Source organism: Solea solea, chromosome 21, assembly GCF_958295425.1.
Source record: "Solea solea chromosome 21, fSolSol10.1, whole genome shotgun sequence".
NCBI classification, from domain to species: domain Eukaryota; kingdom Metazoa; phylum Chordata; class Actinopteri; order Pleuronectiformes; family Soleidae; genus Solea; species Solea solea.
Genome location: NC_081154.1, coordinates 10,271,941 through 10,293,789, shown reverse-complemented (window position 1 = coordinate 10,293,789; position 21,849 = coordinate 10,271,941). Strand labels below are relative to the sequence as shown.

Here is a 21,849-nt window from a genome sequence, read left to right as displayed (position 1 = left end):
AATTTGCAATCAGTAGTCGTGACATGGGTACCGTTTGCAATCTGAGAGTATAAGCAGTGCACACCAAATTGCATTCGTATGATCTATTTTTATTTATTCATTCATTTTACCCGGAACATCTCGTCTTAGACAGAAGCTCCCACCGCAGCAGTTCGGTTTGGGAATAGCTTACGACCTTGTTTTCAGTCCAATTTCTGCTCCAGTGTTGACCGATGGTCAGAAAAATATAAAACTTCCATGAGATTTTATTATATCTTTTAACCACAAACAGCCCTTTGACTCCTATGCGGGGAAAACTTTTTGTTTAACCTCTACCTTCCTCATAATAAGCTTTTCAGTCGACTATTTTTTAGGCCTAGAAGTAGTTTGGAGATGAGCTGATGATATTAATGATGAAAAGATCGTGTTTTCAAATGTTCAGGTCAGTTTTTACATCCGCCCGTAGCAAAATCAGATTTCTGCTCTTTCTGCGCTAGCAGCTTTTTTTCCTATTGTAATCTCGTCTCCATTCACACACTGGCCCCAAACTGTCTTCAGGGCATTTTTTTAACTGTGTCTGAAAATGAATTGCCTCTAAAAACCCACCAAATGCTCACACGTGTACTGAGTCACCTTGAGTATCAGAAGCAAGTGTTGTTACTGTGTGTTGGATAAATCTTTGAAGGTCCTCAAAATCTGAATTTTTTTACTAATTGCTTCATCTTCGAAAAATGTCAGAGATTAAAATCCTTTCACTAAAACTTTCAATATTCTGCCTGGTCTCATCCTGACTAATTCTCCATTATCCTGTCCTATCAGTATTAATCCTTAAAGATCTTAATGATATAGTCATTTAATAGTTTTCTGGTCATTTCTTCACTTGTCTGGACCTGATTCTTCAGATATTAGAATAGATAGTTTGTCCTTTTCACGCACACGGCCAGAGATGATGTGTTCTTGGCAGAGGTGAGAGGTTGCACCTGGGTAGAGTGTGAAGATAAAAATATAATCTATCCGGCTACTCACTACCAGGGATTAAATGAGTGACACACTCATCCTTTCTTTTTCTCTACGCCTTTCCCCAACACTCCTTTATGAAGGATGTAGACAATATTATTGTTGCAGTGTGGCTCGTCATTTTGCCGAAAACTGCCTTTGTATAACACAATATCCGTTCTAATACCCATCCAATGAGGCCAGTGGCTTAACTGCTGTTATGTGCAGTGATGTAAATAAAACCCCTGTTTTGTCCCATAACTTAATCCTTCGATTTAATCGTGCAGTTTGGAGTTTAGAGAATGTTTTGTACCCCCACCTTAATAATCACCCTTTCCTCTCCGGCCCACTTTAGTCCTTTCAACCTCACTTCCTTTTCCTTCCGTTCCGATCACAAATAATACCTAAATTGAAAGCTAATTAATGCAGACGGATTACGGTCGCGGTGAATAGCCACAGTGGGCTTTTATTCTGTGGCTACACATACTACAAAGAAGCAAACACAAAGGGAACAAACATTGACCCCTGCAGGAGTATGAAAGGCCACAGGAGAGCTTTTGTGCCAACATTTAAACACACGGCCTTGATCGAAAATTCATGACCCCCCCTCTGCAAATAAGTAAACAACTTACACTGGAAGAACAATGAAGAAATACGAAGCACAAATTGGTATACTTGTCCCCTTGACGACCGCACTCGTGTGCTTTCCTTCCTGCTGCTGTATTTTGGATCTCCGTTCTAGGGAGTAGGGAAAGCAGGGGGTAAACCAAGCGTGATTACTCTGAGAGAACATGGCAGGAGGTCAAAGTGAAATGCGTGGCAGAAGGTAAGATGGAGCTAATTGGCTTGCTGAGCAGTGAAACCAGCCCCATCCATTCCCCTGGCTTTATTTAGACGTGCCCTTCATTAGGTGAGTACAAAGGGGACGCAGCAATGATCACATCTGTCCCAGGGAGGTGTGTGTGTGTGTGTGTGTATGAGCATGAGCTGATGAGCAGAACGCCGCAAACGGAGACACGGGTGGGATGAAGGTGCTTTTTGTCTGTTTGCGTGCAGATTTTGTCAAGACCTCGGCGTGTGTGCGCGCAGCAAAAACACTCACTCGTGAGTGTTTGCCTGCTGTTTGCGTTCTCGGCTGACGGATGCGTGCACATTCTTTTTTCATGCAAAAACATTCACACAAAAAAGGCAATAGTGTCATCGCTGTAGAATATACACACACCAGCTTAAAATACGAAAAGAAAAGAGACGTCTTTTTTAAAGAGGAAAAAAAAGGTCCAAACATCAGAATTGAGTTTCTATTTTCCGTCTAAGAAACTGCTTGATATGTGGCAATGACAAAGAGTGACTAAAAGGCTCATTCAAGTCCATTAAAAGCCTCCTAACAAGGCCATTTCAAGTTCTACTCTTTCTGCAAGTGGTGATAGATAATGGCCTCTCCTTCAAGCTTCCTCTGCTATCAAACGCCGCTCCTATTGACCTTCGCTAATCATCTTCACTAAGTGGCAATTTAGAAAATTATCGCCCCAAATTTCTCCCTTAAAGCGGTGCCTCTCTTAAACGGAGTCATGGTTTCCAGATCAGTGGGCTGGGCAGATGTTCAAAGGTCCAGTCCGAAACCTTTCTGACCATAGTTGTTGATGATAATAGTTGAAATTAAAGCAGAGAAGCCGGACGCGCCGACGTCAGTGGCACGAGTCGACAATCGCGTGCACTCGTGTATACAATACAGCGATCTCTCTCTGCAATCTCTCTGATTGAATTGAGAGTTGGGTACACTGTAGGTGCGCGGAGGGTGACCACTTGAAAATCACTTGAAAGTGCACTTTACTGTACATAATGACTGTTAATGAACTGTTAATGAACTTTGATTAAAGAAGAAACACTGCGTCTGAAGGTTCTCAGTCACCCAGGTCATCTTTAGTAGTTGGCTGCAGGCAACTGGACTTAACTGGAGTTAAGTTTGAAGACGTTTAAAACTCATTGAACTCCTGAAGTTGCATCATTATGGGGCACTACTTTGTGGACTATTGTGATTTTATTGACAAACACCACTGAATGAGTAAATGCTATTGTTAAATGGTGGACAGTCGCACTGTTTTAGGATTATTTACTCCGGTAACCTGCTCCCTGAATAAAATTTACCTCTGTTGTGTAATGAGCTGTTGATTTTCGATGGAACCGATCTCAGCTATAGGCCGATGGATGAAACCATGTTCAGTGTAGAAAAGGGTTATATTGAAATGAATAATTAATTTTTTTTTTTTATAAACAGATCATTTTATTATCATTAACTGTATTGGTGATTAGCATTGGATAATGATGCTTATAAATACTGAGTAATCAAAAGTGGCTCTGCAGTGGCTGATTTAACCGAGGCATCATTTTCAACATCACTCAAGTCTTAAAACACTCGACGACGATTGCTTCAGTCTTTGAAGCACAGTCCATGTTGTTGGCCAAACTAAATACGCTTTATCCATCAGTCCTTTAATTACTCTTCTTTTGTGTGAAGACTGCAAGCCATTGCACGATTACAGCTCATGTTGTCTCTGCAGCGCACAGTAAACATACCCTTAGCAGTGAGCCAGTGCCCACTCTTGTGCTGCTGAATCCACCTCTAACACTCTGGTTAAGTTCCATCCTCCTGAGGGAATATGCTCATTGGCGATTCTCCAAAAAAGAAATCCAGTAATATTTGCAGTATTACGGAGTTTTAGATTAGTGCTGGGCACTGATAATGCTGTGATCACACAATAATGATTAATCCACGCCATGCGATTAGGCTGGTTGTAATATAATGAATGGTGAGTGTTCTATTATGACTGACATGAGAAACACTTTAATCTGTAAACATGACTTTGATATATGTGACAAGTGAACCTTGTCACATATATCTTTATGATCAACGAGTGCTGTGTTGGTATACCACTCCATACCAAAAATCAGTATTTATTTTTTTAATGATATTTATTTTTTGTATACCGCAAAATAGGAAAAACGATTTTGAATAAATATCTAAATGAGACTACTTTACGACAGGAATAGTGATTCAGTCATTTTAACACCATTATTCTCAGTTTCATTCAAAAAAACATATTTAAAATGATTTGATATGTGTGATATTTATATATATATATATATATATACATATAGTTTGAAAAACAGTGCTGTTGGAAGGGGGACCCTTTTCACTGCTGCACCACATATACTAATAAGTAACTGTGGTACAGTAGTGATTGCAGGAATTTCTGGAATCTCTGGAGCACAAAAAACACAGTTGTGTACCATGAAACTGTCGACATTATGAAAGATACTGTGAAATACCTTGTCATACCGCCCAGTACTGAGGTCAATTAAGAGTTTTTCATTAAAATTTGATACATGTACAACACCTGCGTGCGTGTGCTTGGATGCACGTCCATCTTTTCAACCATTATAGTCTATGAAGGGAAGTAAGTCATTCGAAGAGAGCGCTCCTCTGTTCTCTTCCTGTCTGTGATTCCCCTGCTGTAAACCCACCATACATTATTGAGCACTGAAGAACATTGTTCCACAGCCTTCATTTTTCAGCAGCGAGGCCAGGGGCGGAGTCCAGGACACAACCCATCCCAAAGCCGCGGGTTAGCCGGGGCCCTGATGCATATACTGTGTAGTGTAGTGTGCGTGTTTGTGCGTTTGGTCATTTATTACTTCTGACTGCACTTATTTCCTCACAGAGCGCTCATGCTACATCGGAGCAAAACTTTTCCTTTTTTTTTTCTTTCTCTTTCATAACTTCGGCTCACATTCTTCACACGCGATTTTAAAATTACCCAATAACTCTTCACCTGATGTCGAGAGAAATAGAATCTCACACAGCATTGCGTTCTGCGAGGGAGGTGCAGATTCAAATCCCACGCGAGGACCTCACTGGAGCACGGTGAAGGTTATTTGCAGGGATGTTTCATGCAGGAGGGTTTTGGGTTGTTTTTTTTTTTTTCTTCGCCATATGATACTGACACATGAGAAGCTCCTCTGCTTTATTATGTCCCATAATACAGGAATTGATTTGCCTCCATAAACATAATAGCATAATATGCTCAGTGTGTTGCGCTCAACTCTTGGCCACTAAGGAGATTTTTCTTTCAGGATCTTGAGGGAAATTAAAGCGTCTCGCATCTGAGCAAGCAAACACACACGCACACACACACACACACACATACCTAAAGACGCACCATTTTGCGTATGTAAAGGAAGCAGGCAATTACACAACAGTAACAAGAACGAAGAAGCGTGTTATGGCATACATTACATCATCTTTTCTTTCATTTCTTGTAATGCATAATCTTCCCAACACCTGGGTGCTGAAGGTTTCTCTCCTTGTTCGCCTCTGTTTCAATGCATTAGCTGCTTAGTGTAGCTTTGCAAGTCATTACTGGGGGATCGCTGTGGGGTAAGTGATAAAAGGAAGCATGCGGAGCTCATAGATTTACGACTGCCGTCCCTCTTTGCCCAGGTTGTGTAAAGAAGGAGACACTTTTAATGTCTGGGCAGCTCTGATTGTGCCCAGACACCAATACCGTATCCTTCCATCAGATATTGAATCACACAGCAAACAGTTTTTGCTTTTTTGCTGTTTAAATGTACTTATAGAGAACTGATTTACCAGCGCTTTCCCATCTCTGTTAAAACAGAGTCAACAGTTAAAACGAAGGTCAGGAGCCATTATCCTAGAGTGAAAAGAATGAATCATAGAAATCGTCGTATGTCTGCTGTATGTGCATTCTGAACACTGGGAATTCCACCATTTGTGTACCGTGAAACCAATCGAGCAACAAAAAGGGATGAATGAATCCCGTGAAAATCACTTATGAACTTGTGTCCTTGGCTGGGTCTCTGTCAGTGTGCCTCGGCGCTGTTGGAACTGCAGTGCTGGAACACTGCCAGCCGAAGTAATGTTGTGAAGAGAGAGAGAGAGAGCAGAACAGACCAGCGAGAGCGGAGATTAGTGGCCGGCAGCATGGTCTCATGGGAAATGCAGTGCTACAGATGCAGGGAACGGAGGGAGGGAGGGAGGGATTTCTGAGGCATGAATGGAAGAAGAAAAAGGGGGCCAACAGGAATATGCCACGCACGTGCCAGGGAAAAAGAAGAATATGTGGTTGTCCACATTTATGTATGCATGTGTGTCTGAGGATGGAGGATGGTGACAATCAGCAGCTGGCCTTGGTTTGAGAGTCTTGTAGGGATGAGGAGAATATCATCCATCACATGCACACATGCGCACAAGCACAGGCAAACATAGCACACATATATATACATGTACATGCACACACACATCTGTGCTGACATTCACACACTGGCACAATTTGCAGCTCCCACCCGTCTCTCTCTCTCACACACACACACACACACACACACAGCGAGCGGGCCACACAAGTGTGCTAAATAAAGACAGACAGTTGAACAGATTTTCACACCCAGCGGGGCCATTAGCTGCTCAGTTAGACCACCAGCAAACTTCCATCCTCATCAGCATCACAAACACACACATCCAGACACCTGCCATCAAGGAAGGACACACACACACACACACACACACACACAAATGATGTAGACATAAACAAATCACCCGCTTCCACACACACACACACGCACACATATTTAAATAAATCTATATATCTATACACACAGCACTCATTTGCACCCACACACTTTCATTACACATCCGTAATTAATGGTCAGTTGACTTTGTGTCAACACCAGGTGTGTGCATGTGTGTGTGTTTGTGTATCCCTCAGGCTGTAGCTGAAATATGTATGCTGGGCTGAGGTATGTAGGTAGGAGTGAGTGAGGTTGCTACTCTCGGATGCAACTGCAGCACCTCAGCCTTCTGGGAGCGGCAAAAACGAACGTGTGTGTGCATCAACATCCCGAGTTTCTCTGTGAAAGACTCAACGATGTGTTCCATCGACGCGTCTAAGACCGCGTCGGGTACACGTGGACGGCACATGCGCGTACCGGATTGCCACCCCCACCTGCAGGTGGAGTGTTAAGCCATGCTCACCAGGCGGCTGTAGCATTGTTCTCTTCTTCTTTGGTAGGAATGTGTCCTGTTCACCTGCGTCCAGACTTGTACCGCCACCCGATGGTGGAGTGGGACACGACAGGACGAGTTCACAGATGCTATACATGTTCATACAGAAAAAAGAGTTCAAATGAAATCTATAATTGACTGGTGCCTCCTGTAGTGGAACCACACGTTATACATCCATCCATGCTAATGGTTGTTTAACATACATACAGACACAAAGGTGGGGTTTTTTTGTCCAAGAAATGCTGCGAAAATTTAAAAAACAAACAATTCTTCAGTGTTTCTAACCAAGTATATGATTAATTGGTTAATGGAGAAATAATTGACTAATGAATGAATGAAAAAATGGTTCAGGCGTCGCAGCCCAACGCCCTTATGTGAGCAGATGTCCCCACAGTGTTTGTCTCCCACTGCATGCACTGATTCCTCGCGAAGATATCACTGATGAGCTCTCATGGACTTCCTAATGAGAAGCACTAGTGGAGATACTCATCAGTAATCATTGTTTTTCTGGCCTCACACCTTCCTGTGGGTGAACGAGTATCTGCGTGTGGGTGACTCCACCATATGCATGTTTGCATTTTTTTTTTTCTTTTAAAGGGTACAGCTTTCTCCATCCCTCTCCCCCACTGTCCTCTCTCTCTCTCCGCCTGTCTTTTTCATTTTCCGCCTCCCAGCTCGTCCTCTTTTATCTCCCCATCGCGTATAAAAGCAAAGCGCACATCGCCGGGGAACAATTAGTCTCAGGCATCACAAATCACTATTGAACATCTCCATCTCGCTGTGTTCCACACAGAGAATTAACCTACACTGTTTTGGTAGACGTCCAGACGCCGTTACTCTAAAGGCAGTCCAGTGTCTATTTTACATTTTATCTCTATTTTGCATCTGCACATTGTTCATGTTGGATCTTTAACAGGAATTTGAAAATAGTAGGAAATAATGTGAGTTGAATGAGTCGGCTCAATGACACATGCTGCCTGCGCGGCTTCACTTGAGTCTCCTTTGTCTTTCTTCATTTTTTTAGTTTTTAATATTTATTCATGACAACTGGCCCACGAGCTGCCACTGTGCTCAGGTTAACTAAAGTCAAAAGTCAGGCAAGTTCATAAATATGCATTAGAGAGGTGCTGGAATGTATGAATATTATCCCGGACTTATTGAGAGACGCCGTTCACGTTTTAGGAAGCACCAAAGTGTATTTTTAATACGCTCGCGATTGTCCTCATGTTGTGTGAAACAACCTTGGATTTGTTTGAGTTTTGCAAAAGGAAAAAAAAATAAAAAATACTGTACATATTTGGACTAATAAAGGTCACTGATCATTTCAGACTTCTTTTTACACTTAAAGTGAACGATCCATGAGGTACGTCCACTGCTGGTTGGATTAATGTAGTATTTTTTCCTGCCTTGGATGAATAATTCTTTAAATCAGGTCCACGACAGACATATTTTGACAGCTGCTAAGCAGTATATGTAAATGCGAGTGTTTTTCTTTTTCCGTCACAGACAAAAATAATCACCAAACGACATATTTAGAAGTGGACATGAAGGATGGTTTATCGCGATGCGATCCTACACCTCATGCTACACTTGTACGCGCGTTTGAAGGCTTGTTAATCATCTTCGGTCCCGCTCCCTTTTGCGTTCATCTCCCATTTTCCTCATCATTTCTCCACGCTTATCACTCTGCCGCCAGTGGATTTGTTGAGCCGAAGTAGAAGAACTAAATATCAGCTCTATAGATCATTTTGACAGTTTAATTCCAATGCCTGATTATCAGTCAATTTGATAATTATATTGTCCAACCATCCAATTAATGTGTTCTATATTTACAATGATCATCAAGTAAGCTCCCTCTCTTTTCGCGTCGTTTGTCAAGGGTGAAGTATTAGAGCCGCGAGGGACCTTGACAGTTTGTGTTTGAGGCGCCTTGATTGAGATATAAAAATTGAAGTGTGTGTGTGTGTGTGTGAGTCACCGTGTTCATAGTGTGGAGAAGTCATCGCTGGTCCTCTACAATTCATTCCTTCACACTCAACAGCGCGTGTTCAAGTAACACAGATAGAGGGAAAGACAGAGCGGAGGCAGAGCGAATGATGAAAAGATTTCATGCCTCCTCCTCCTCCTCCTCCTCCTCCTCCTCCTCGCCTTTACTGCCCTCCTGTCTCCTCGGTCTGGCTGGGAGGAGAGCGGCACGCCGTGCCAGTGAGTTACTGACACATAAATACACAGAGCAGGACCCACCAATCCTTCGTGACTTGATGCCTGTGCTCCCTGGCTCCTATAAGCGGGCGTCTCCGCGGCGCTCTCGAAGGCAGGTCAAGATCACCTGCACAGGCACCGGTGAGATTAGCTTTCTCCAAATTGGACACGCTCAAATGGGGTTTTCCATCTGGAGCGTGGCAGCGGCGCGTTTCCTTGCCAGCAGCGATCAAATACACCAGCGTTTTGCTTTGTCTTCGATAAGATCTGCTACAGTCAGTTAAACGTGAGCGTAAGGTGCGGTTCACTCTGTTCACCCCCCATCTTAAAAAATGGTTTCCAGTCGTCTGACAGCTCAGCTCTTGCTCATCTACACCCACTCTTCCTAGAAGTTATCCCTAAAGTGGGCACTTTTTCCTTCCCTCTGTCTTTTATTTGTCGCTGTGCACTTCTTTGCCTCCGGGGTACGGATGTGTGTGGGATTCAGGAGTAGGTGTGTGCTTTTGAGGTTTTTTCTGTGTGCTTGGTTCAGTGAAGGGGAAATAAATAATAATAATAATAATAATAATAAAAACACTTCAATTGTAAAGAGTTCTCATCTCTTCTTCACAGACGACGTGCCGCCGTACTTCAAGACGGAGCCCGTGCGCAGTCAGCTCCACCTGGAGCGCAACAGGCTGGTGCTAACCTGCATGGCTGAGGGGAGCTGGCCACTGGAGTTCAAATGGATCCACAACAGCACGGAGCTAACCCGCTTCTCACTGGAGTACAGGTGAGAGACGGCGTTTATAGAGCTGTAGCCTGAACTGCCATTCAAAGCCATTACACATAATTTGAACTTGGTGGTGTAAAAAGTGGAAAAGTAATTTCCCATTTATTTTCTTGATTTCCCATTATAAGTTTGGTGCCACGTCAACGATGCAGCTGAAATGACACAAAAAGGAATGTTAGCCCAACTTAGTGGTGTAGCAGTCAGCGCCTCTCAAGTATACGTCTCCAGTGGGTTTTTTTTTTATGGGCATTATTAAAAAAAGACATTAAGCGTCATTAAACAGTCATTATACCATATTTATGAATTATGGATTAATTTACTTTACTAGCCTGTCGTTATCTTTTTAAATTAACAACAAAATTAAAAGGTCATATTTTATTTGCACATGTGTATTTCATTCTTCCAAGCAGACGGTCTCCATTCTTCTGTCATGGACAGTTGTCCATGCAGTCCTTCCCATTATGAATGTGATATGTCAGCCCTGCCTTGAGGGGATTCCTTATGTAACAAAGCACTTTTTACATAACTCAAGGATTATTGCGTTGATAATGAGAAATGGAAAAAAAAAAGGTTTAAAGGTCTTTCAAATCAATTACAGACCACAAAAACATCTGATTGTTTTTTTCCCACCATTGTGATTTCTGTGTGGACTCACCTACTTGGTAAAGAAATGCACTATATTAGGCGTCTTCCTTTTTCCGCCACTGCCTTTCTTGTGTCCTCTTGTGTTTCTGTGACCTCCATCATTCTCTCTGGAGAGGCAGGGAACAGGCGAAAGGCGCGAACGAGGGTTAGGACAAGAGATAAACTGTCTTTAATGGTAACTGGAAGATCCTAATCAAGTGGAAAATGTTATCTCAGAGAGAGCAGCGTCTCTGCACCAAGTGTGTGCGCATGCATGCGTGGATGTGTGTGTGTGTGTGTGTGTGTGTGTGAGTGTGAAGACAGGGAGTACACGAATGAAGCTATAGAGGGTTGCGGGAATGTTCGCTGACACACACTTTGCTCATGTTAACTCAACTGTTGTGCCACGTAATATGTGAAAAAGGGGTTTATGGGAAAAGAAAATACAAGCCTTATTGATGGAGAGCGTGCCTTTCTTCTGACAATCCCTGGAGACGGATAAGATCAGAGTGGAAACAGCGCCGGGAAGAGCAACAGTGACACGTGGATGCTAGAACAATTGATCAGGACGGACTGTACTTGAAAAAAGCAGTTGTAGCCTCTGGGCCCCTTTGACTTTATTACAGGTGAGTGATAGAATGAGTGATTAAACAACAGGAGCCTCTGTGTGTGTGTGTGTGAGAGTCTCTACTAAATAGCTACATTCAGGCAGAGAGTCATGTATTACTGAAATGAAGAAATTTGAAAATGAATGAAGTTCTTCCATCCATCTTCTACCACTTTATCCTCCACATGAGGACCTTGGCGGGTGCTGGTGCCAGACAACCATTCGCTCTCACATTCACACTTACGGTCAATTTAGAGTGTCCACTTTGCCTAATCCTCAAATCTGCATGTTTTTGGACTGGGAGAGGAAACCGGAGAGAACCCACGCAGAAAGGCCCTTGTTCCGACCGGGTCGCGAACCCCGGGTCTTCTTGCTGCATAGGCAACCTCCATGCATACAGGCATGTCAAGACACTTGCTCAAGTACACACCAAATACCAGAAAGAGAAAGAAAGTTGACTTAAGTGGCGCCAAGTGGTCTGAGTGGGTCTGAGAGAATGGTCCAAAAATAGACAAAATCACCGAGCAGTGGTTCTCTGGGCAAAAATGCCTTGTTGGTCAGAGGAGACTGCTTTAAAATGACAGAAAAGGCAACGGTAACTCGGCGCAACCAAGGTATGCAGAAGAAATCACGCATAACCTGCCTTTCTTTTTCAATTGTCACTCGCCCGCTTGAATCTTAGCTGCTAAAAATAAGTGAGCTCTCAGAATAATCAGTCGTGACCTGGAGCAACTCCTGCAGAGAGAGAGATCTAATCCAAAAAGTGTAACAAACGAGGCGACGGCAGTCCAAATCCTGTGCACCAAATCCGTCTTTGAGTGTATATATACTGTATATATATATATATATGTATATATATACATGTGTATATATATATATATATACACATATGCATACTCATCCTCCTTGACGTTGGAGTCAGCCTTTCTCTGTGCCAGGAGAGAATTTGCTCAGACTCGGCCCTCATATTAATGAGGTTATGGTAGAGGTCCCCAGTGCTGAGAGCTGTTTTAAATATTGACACCATGTGACTTGACCTTGTGTCCTCTGGCAACCGATCAATACTGCAAGGTATGTGCGCGCACAGGCATTACTATTCAACGTGTCTGTCTCTCACACTGAGCGTATGAGAGAGAGAGAGAGGTGCAGAGGCGTACGACTGTCAGATAACAGCAACATCATTTGGGTGCCCACGAGTCTCACAGACATGTAGTCACACCCTTTGGCAAATTCCCGCCGTTTTCTTTGTTCCCAAATAGTCATTTAAGCGTCTTATCTTCACATAAAATTCAACTTCATTAAAATTGAAGATTAAGTCAAAGACAAGGAAGGTTTCTAGAGCCATCAGCCACAGAATTATTTTCGCAAACAATGATTTAGTAACACAGCATAGCACCACCATCTTCCTGTAACTCTGCCAAGAAAAAAAAAAAAAGAAAGAAAATCAGGGGCACATACCTGGCACACCTCCAGTCTGTATGCCTCACACAATTCTTGTTAATTATTAATCAAACTCAAGAGTCATATTTGTCTGTCAAGTGGTTCTTGGCTGGTGTGGTGAAGTATGCCCTGCGTTGCCTGTTGGAAGATAGTAAACTTTCCTCCCAAAAGTCGAAAAAAGGACTTTACAAAGACAGAAAGAAAAGTGGATGTAATATCATCGGTAGTCACTCGCAGAACAAAAAAAAATAAACGGCATTAGTGAGAAGACGTGACAGCCTCCGGCGTCACAAGTTCACTCGGACTGACATATCTCTGGCTCTCTTGTTGTTTGTCAGCTCTGAGGAGTGAACATTTGTTTCCCTGACAATGCAATCACAAGTGATTTCATTCTCAACAACTTTTTTTTTTTTTGCAATCAAGATGAAATATACATTTTGACAGCTGGCACAATAGGGTGGCACCGTGTTCTCTTCGGTAATGACCACTCTTCTGTGCAATGTGACAGTGTTTTGAGGAAAAAGTCAGTCCCGGGTTTCTTTGTTGTGTCAAAAAAAAAACATCAACGAGACAGGTACTGTAAAGGAATTAAAGCATTTTTGAGGCACTAAAGGTTGGTAAAAACGGACGAAAATTGGCACGCTAAGCTAAAGCACGAAACTTGGTGGACACATTGTCCCAGCAGAAGTAGAGCAAAAAGGTCTATATGGCCTCAACTCAACAGGTAGTCAACCATATTAAAGTTTCGTAAATTAACAAACTCGTCTGAGCACGATAATCGTACCAAAAAAAAAAAACGTGCTAAATTTGTATGAAACACATTGACGATGAAATGTAATTAAGATGTCTTCTAGATTGGAAAGGGGCGTGGCCACGGCAACCATCGGTATTTTTGGAAAACTTGGACCATTAGCCACGAAACAGGAAGTGCCGCACAAAATACTGCTTGCAGCTTAAATTATTATTCATTTTTAGAAGAGATACAATTTCATAGGCTCCGAATAAATTACCACAAGTTCAACGCAATGTTACTCCATGTCTGGAGGGAAGAGACGATGAGCTCATCTTGCTAACAAGATGTGATGAAAGAATCATGGGGGGGAAAAATGAGCAGTTGAGCATGTGCTGTTCTTCTGTCTTTGTGATGACCACTTGGACTATAAGATCTTGTGATATATTAGGTATTTAGATATGATTAGTGTCTCTCCGGGTTCTCCGGTTTCCTCCCTCAGTCCAAAATCATGCAATTTGGGGATAAGTTAAATTGGACACTCTAAATTGTGTGTGAGAGCGAATGGTTTGTGCAATGAAAGCAACGATATCAACAATATTCATGAAGATATTGCACAGAATTTCAAAGTAAAAGTGTCTGTTATGATATGGAATGGTGCACAGTTCATATTATAGCAGGTATGAAACTTGATATTAGGGCGGATAAAATGTGGTGGGGCTGCATATGGAAAGTATTGTGCCAATGACTGTCCTCACTGTGTTGTGCAAAACTGTTATTTGGATTATGCAATACACAGTGAATACACGTTCGTTCTCAATTTCACTTGAACCAGGAGTGGATATCGTTCTGGTAATTGTTTTCTTTTGTTTACTTCCTTTGTGTTTGTTCCAACTCCCGCCACATAATCTCAAGAAGAATAGGAACCGAATTGTGCTAAGAAAACTAAATCCATCTTTTTCATCCAATTTGGCTGCCAAGAACAGTAATCAGTCATCAACAGTCCCAAACAATAAACAAGAAAGCACTGTTACAACATCGTCTTACCATATTTTTCTTCTCTTCTTTTTATCACTCTATAAGTATCTTAAACATACCGGCAAACCAGTTTATGATACATCCATGGAGAGGAAATTGCAGTTGGATTGGAAATTGAATTGTCTTCCATTTGGCATCACTCGGTTCACCTCACTGATCAACTCGTGTTGCTCACCTCCACGTTAAGTTAAATTAAAATCTATTATCCTGTCGAGCCAGTTTGTGACATCTCCGCTCTAATTGAGCTATGCTGCACACACTCGCTCCACATCTGCTCCACTTTCCAACGCCCTGCAGTTAAGCTGTGAATACTGCGAATATTAGAGGAAAAATGTAATAAAATATGGAACATTACACTGGATGGAATGACAATGTCCTTGAATATGCTTGGTAACAGTCATGCATTATACTTCTTTTGGGGGGTTTTTAAACTGTAAGATAACACATATTCTAATATGTAAGCAACACACACTTGTATTTGATGTATTTATTTAATTCCTTTTTATGTTTATTAGATGAGTGCTATCTTTAAGCAGAAAGAGTCTTGTGGTCTTGTGTCTGTCAATGACTCGGGCAGAACCAGCCCCACAGCCTCTCTCTCGCACTCTTGTTTTTTTGGTGACCTTAATGGATTCCTATCGGAAACTAAAAATGGCTGTATTCTACTTCCCTGGCACTCTCGTTCACAGCCCCCAGACACAATAGGCTTTTTTCTTGCCTCTTCACCATCACTCACTTCTTGTTTGTTTGGTTTTTTTTACGGTGGAGTTCTTTTTATTTATTTATTTATTTTTTAACCTTTATTTAACAAGGTAAATCCCATTGGGATTAAAAAAAAAACACAACAAAAACTCTTTTCCAAGGGAGACCTGGCCAAGATAGGCAGCATGAATGACAAATAAATAAATAAATAAATAAACATGGCGGATTACCAAAAACAAGCATGTGTGATGGAATCTGCCTCAAATACTCAACATACTTCATTTGGATTTAAAAACACTCGTCTTTTTCCAATCATTCTGCTGCATGTTCCATGTAAATGGTGCCGAATGGACAAAAGACCTTGACGTTGATGGCGCAATTCGAATCCACCATATGGAGACATTGAGCAGGGGCCTCCATGTACCAAAGGTCGTCATAGCAACAAGTCGCATTTTCAAGTTATTTTCCAAAATAAAAGCCCAATTTCAGTTTCATCTTCTTCACATGGTTTAAAAGTGGGGGAGTCATCACTTAAGAGACCCAGATATTTATACATGTTAATGACTTCTATATCATTACCCTGAGTACCCTGCTAGTGAAAGAGTGAGGCGGTGAATAACCCTTATTTCAATAACCACCTTTTTGGCTTAAGCACAAGGTCATGTGATTACTGAAGATTGAGCTCATGCATAGGTGTGTTCCCTTGAACTAAACTAAACTAAACTAAATGAAATGAAATTAAATGAAATGAAATGAAATGAAACTTGTGAATGTTTAAACACAGCACGCTGTGCTCTTGTGCAATGTTGATTCTGTCGTTTGATATTGAATGACAGAATCATAGTGGCGAGGTCCCCCGAACGTTTAGTGCTGACTTGCATTACCGCGGTGCAGGCAGTGGTGTTGTCATTCCATGTTACACCCACCTAATACTGCAACAACAAAAAACTGAAAGCCTGCCGCTCCTGCGCCACACAGCTATTACAACACACCACCAACAATGGATGCAAATGGAATGTAATGAAAATCCAAAGTGTGTCGGATACATTTTATAAATTAGAGCTGAAAGTGGAGCTCAAAGATGAGGTCATTCACATTCAAATCCAAGTGATTATCACCTGATTTAATTACACACCCACTCACACACCAGAGATGGTGATTACATGCCTGGTTTCGACCATCAAGCGGCTTTTACTGCTGCCACTTGCTCACTGTAGGGGCAAATTCAATACCTGCAGCCATTCCTCCCCTAGAAATTACTTAATTATTGACATTAGTAATTTGTGACAGTCAGTGTAATGTTGCCCCAATCAAATATTGTGTGAACAACAGAGGGGGAATTTATTAAGCAACATAAATTGTCTGCATCAGACAAAGATATGTGGAGGTCGGCGTCCCTTGGCCTGTAGACGAATTACTCATTATTGATTTCCAGTAGCTTAAGCCAGAGCCTTAAGTCCCCGTTAGCTGTCATGTGTTGTACGTGGCGAGATATCAAGACGAGAGAACAAGCTCAGAATGAAGCCTCTTGTCCTGTAGAGTTCAGGAGATTCAACACACTCTCAAATGACTTGTCTTGTCAAATCATACATATACGGTATTGACTTTCTCCGGATGATGCGGAGCAGCCATCACAGACATCACATCTATAGCTCACTGGAGAACTGTGTGAGTTCAGTTTTCCTTTTCTTTTCTTTTTTCCCTCTGCATTGTGAGAGGAAAGTTGTGATACACACATGGTTCTATTTTCCAGTATTACCCATATCAACCCTGTCATTATGAAAATGAATGTATTACACATACAGTATATACCACAATTTGTGTTGACATTAACGCAAGTAAAGTTACATCATGACACTGTGGTGGGTGTGAGCATTTAATATCTAAGCCTCAAAATGTCCGTCTGGATATTTTCCAGAATATCTTTCAATATCTGGCAGTTTTTTACATTTTACTGCATGTTAAAATACGGTTTTAACAATTTAAAATGAAGAAAAACAAAAGGTTTTATTTTTGTGGTTGTACATGAACACCGGATTTTGAATGGAATCTATGTGCGACTGGTGACGAGATGCAGCTCCACACTACTGTCACTTCAACACAGGTCCCCTTTATTACAGTACACTCCTGCAACACAGTTGGGAAATAGCATTGGTCTCAAGATAAGCCACGGTGCATTCCTAATAGCTCTGCCCCTCATTAAACAAAATAAAATAAAATAATTGACAAAGAAATGATTTTAACTCGGTGTGATCGTATAGTGTATATCATAATCTATTATCCATCCTGATACATTACAATGCTTTAAGTAATGTCACTTTCACAATTACATCCACACAATACATCTTTGCATGTGGTGACTTTAATACAAGCGGAAATCCCTCTCAGTAATCCATTTTATAGCAATTACACAAAATGAAACGTAAGAACACATTAATAGGGTTTTTACGAGGTGACCCTGAACGCAACACTGAATGCTGCTTTAAAAAATAGCAATCTGCAGCGCTAGATCATTGACTAGGCTCATAACAGTCAGTAAAGTTATTTAAAATACATAACACAGTAAATAAAAAACTATTAATAACAGGCAGCTTGCACATACCACCACTTTTGCCATAGTTTAATCAAATAAACTCTTTCCTTTCTGGTGACTGAGACTCTGATTCGCCAGCTTCCTGCAACAGTGCGAGATTACCGTAAAAAAAACCACGTTGGCTTTGACGTGCAACTTTTCAGCTTTCAGAAACCATTGGAATGTTTCCATTAACAAACCACCGCGTAATCAAAGTGATGCAAAGTGTGCTTGTGCAAACGTGTCGTTGTTAAAGGGTTAAAACCGTTGTTGCGTGACACAATGCAGTGCACAAGACACACGATTAAGATCTGGTTTTAAATGAATACTGTATTGAGCTGAGCGATAACAGGGACGACCAACACAGTGATGGTAGACGCACTGATTGAAGGGACGAAAGTGTTGTTACCAGTTCAGATTTATTATGACACATTTTAATGTATTATGATTCACTTTAGGGGAAAATTATTATCATTATCATTTTTATTGTATAACCAGCAATGTAAGGAAAAAACGTTATTGGTGCTGACCTGACCTTGCAGGTATGATGTTATAATAGAAACACTCGCTGTTAAGTGCACTACTACAGCCATGTTCAATCAAGGATTATAGTTTTTCCAATCATCCCCTCCCATTGCCCCCTCCCCTTTTTTGTCTGTCCTTCCATCTTTCTGTTCCTCCATTAAGTCCGCAGTCTCTGCCTCTGATCTCTTTCCAACCCACTTCATGCCCAGTTCCTCTTTGTCACATCCCTCTATCCATTTCCCTGCCACTCCTCCATCTAATCATTTCTCTTGAGTGGGGCTAATTAAAGGGGATCTGACGGAGTGCGCTGACCACAGGAACATCAATCAATCTCTGTCCAACACCGTGAGCCCCCACTGACTCCCCCAACCTGCTGCCAACGTGCAGCTCTGCAAAGGTTAATTGTATTCATTATATAAGGGACCGAGCGAAAAAGAGGGGAGACAGTGTGAGGGAAGATAGTGTCTAAAGTCACCGTGAAGATTGTGGCTTGGCGTGAATTCTCAGTCCACCTCAGCAGGGTTAATCTTGGAGCACCAACACCACCTGGCAGCTACTTCTCCTTTAATGTTTGACACAAACTCCCAGTGTGACGAGCTTTCTGACTTTTCCCCCGTTCCCTCACTACATCATTTATTCACCTCGCGTTCTTTTCATCTCCGGGTAACACATATACTTAATCTTATTAATTGAGTTGATGGAACATATGAAAGGAGTCGCACATCATTAATAGAGTCTCCTGATTAGTTGATTAAGCCTCAACAGACTTTGTGCTGAAACTCATTTGGTCCTTTGAGTCCGACTGACACTGCTGCTGATGAGATTTAATAGTGCATTTTTTTGTGCGCGCGCGATCGATATGTCAAACGTTCCAACACACCTTATCATTATTACGATACCGTTTCTATTTCTCAGCAGCTGCTTCCAAAACAAAGGAGACTGTTTTAGTAGATCAAAATAATACCACTTAAAATTGGCTTTACTGACTGATATGGTCGCAATCTTAATTTCCTAAATAGGACAGGAGGTCGGTCAGAATAGTAATACATCTGCCCTGCCAATATAATTTTATGCTGACATGGAAGCTGATGGACGCAATTATCTTTCCACAGTGAGGGTAACAAACGTGCCTGTCAACTGCCAACAATCTGTAAATCTGTGTCAAATCCTCATTCAGGATGTTCTAACATTATCCATTGATTTAACCAGGTAGTTGTGTGGTTATACATTCCTATTATTTATCCATCCGATTGTTGTGTAGTTTTCAAGACTGTCCTCGCAGAAATTATAAATCCTATGATATGTGATTTGTGTAGCAGATGGGAATCGGTAAGTGTAAAATCCGATACAATCCAAAAATCCTATATCTCACATGCGTCACTGTGGACAGGTTGTAAAAATGTAAATACAAATCAGAAAAGGCATTTTAGCTGAGTCATGTTTGGGCAGTTTATGTCTTCTTTTTGGGAGAACAATATTTGTTACACAGTTGGAGAATTATGTCTTTGAAATGACTCAGCACAAATGTGTCGTTAACAGCTTCATGTGTTCATAAATGGTCTAAAATGACTGTACATCGGACTAATATTGGTATCGGTAGATAATCGCGTTTGTGACACAAAAGAGTGGTATCCCTAAGCAAAATGAAATGGCTTTGTGCATAAATGTGTCTATACAGCTTCTGCTCCTGCAGTGAGTCATATACAGTATGCATTGTCAGCAATTTAGCGCCTGCAAAGTATATATTTGATGCAACAGGTGGCTGCTATGAGTGAGTGAATAAACGTCCACTTTGAAATAAGGCTGGGGGATTATATTTATTCCTTTCTTTCCCCCAGTCGCATAAAATTTGACGACTAATTAAACACAAAGCCAGAACTGAGTGGATAAAGGGAACAAATCAATGTGGATATTTTGGTAGGTTTCATTCATCAACTAATGATAAAAAAAAAAGAAGTGTTGCATGACGACACTTTACACTCAACAACCTCAAAGGCGTGTGGATCAAAATCATAAGGACTTCAACAGATTGAGGGGTTTGTTCATTTTAAAATGTCCCGTGTGAGGTGACTACATCTCTTTTAGTTTCCTGTAAACACTTTGTTGAACACTCCTCTGTGTCCTTAATTGCTTTTCTTGTATGCTTCTTCCGTCCCCTTGCACTTGCACACATTACGTTACTGTAGAAACCATCACTGAAGGTTACCACGGAGACATTCTGCAGTGATGGTGTGGCCACCTTTAGCACATGTCATGGGGACGGATGTGACAGCAAATATAGCAAACACACACGAGTGGCAACATAAGAAGTATTTATTATGACAGGCCTCAGTTAGGGACTATAATTTAACGGCGAACTCATGACAGCTACTTTTTATACAATTCATACGTGTTATAGAGTCTGTTTGTGCTACCACTTCAATAATTATGGCTGCTCTATATGCAGTATTCCCCACCCCAGCATTTATCCTTTGTTAAAACACAGGTGCCTGACATTCTGAGCAGCCTAGAAGTGTGATCTCTACAAGGTCCATGTCAATGATGCCAAAGACCCAAAATCCACTATTGAACCAGGCCACGTTCACACCAGTTTAAGACATCGAATGCTTGTATCACACATATATGTTAGTTATGGAGGTCTACTTACATATATTAACTTGTTTTCATAGTTAAAAACCTAATAGTCGCTGCAAACGAGCCGATCAAAATATCTCCTCACCTCCGCGCTGTTTCAGACCAAAACCACACCCCCAGAACGTGGACTGTGTTGTGATTGGCCAGGTACCTGGAAGTGACGTAATAGATAGGCCTTCTTCTTCTGCGGTTGAATGTACGCAAAAACAAGGGATTAGCAATACAACAACATAAACCTCTCCGATTGTTGCTAGTTTAGCGGCTAGCACCACGTCACTCATTAGCGGTAATTTCTCATCACATTATACAACCGATGGCGCAAAACTACTGCTAAGTCATCGAAAAAGACTTATGGATAAACACATAAGTAAAACATCATAACTCACGGCTCTATGGACGCACACACTGCGGAGATCGTCTACCGTTGTTTGCTCTGAGCCGAGCGGTACGTGTATGGTGCGTTCAAGGTCCTCGGCAGGGTGGGAATTCACATGGACGGCAATTATAAACAATGAAAGAAACATGCACATAGGACAAAACAAGACATTTGAGGACATCGTCCTTTCCAAGTTTGAGAAACACTGATCAGCATTTTATGGGCCCAACGATTACTCGATTAATCGAGAAAATAATCGTCAGATTAATCGATTACGAATATAATCATTAGTTGCAGCCCCAGTGTCCTTGTGTGACAGCAGTCATCTACATAGTATATCGTAAATACACATAAAACATAGAGTAAAACATAAATTAGTTTAAAAGAATATACAAAATATAAAGTTTAAATAAATATACAGATGAAGAACAGCAGTTGAATCCAGGACGGACTGTTTAAAGCCAGACATATTCTCGTGTTGAACTGAGAACATTTTATATATATATATATATATATATATATATATATATATATATATATATATATATTAATTGAGTTGTGTGTAATAGGAAT

The 21,849-nt window shown here is 41.3% G+C and overlaps 1 protein-coding gene across 5 annotated transcripts in view; it reads left to right on the top strand.

The window, feature by feature from the left end:
* sdk2b (sidekick cell adhesion molecule 2b) overlaps positions 1–21,849 on the top strand; it is a 239,842-nt gene that overhangs the window by 157,534 nt on the left and 60,459 nt on the right. For all 5 annotated transcript variants that reach the window (XM_058620798.1, XM_058620796.1, XM_058620795.1 and 2 more), the window contains exon 2: positions 9,869–10,028. In XM_058620798.1, the coding sequence (XP_058476781.1) occupies positions 9,869–10,028 (160 nt within the window). The remainder of the gene's footprint in view (positions 1–9,868; positions 10,029–21,849) is intronic.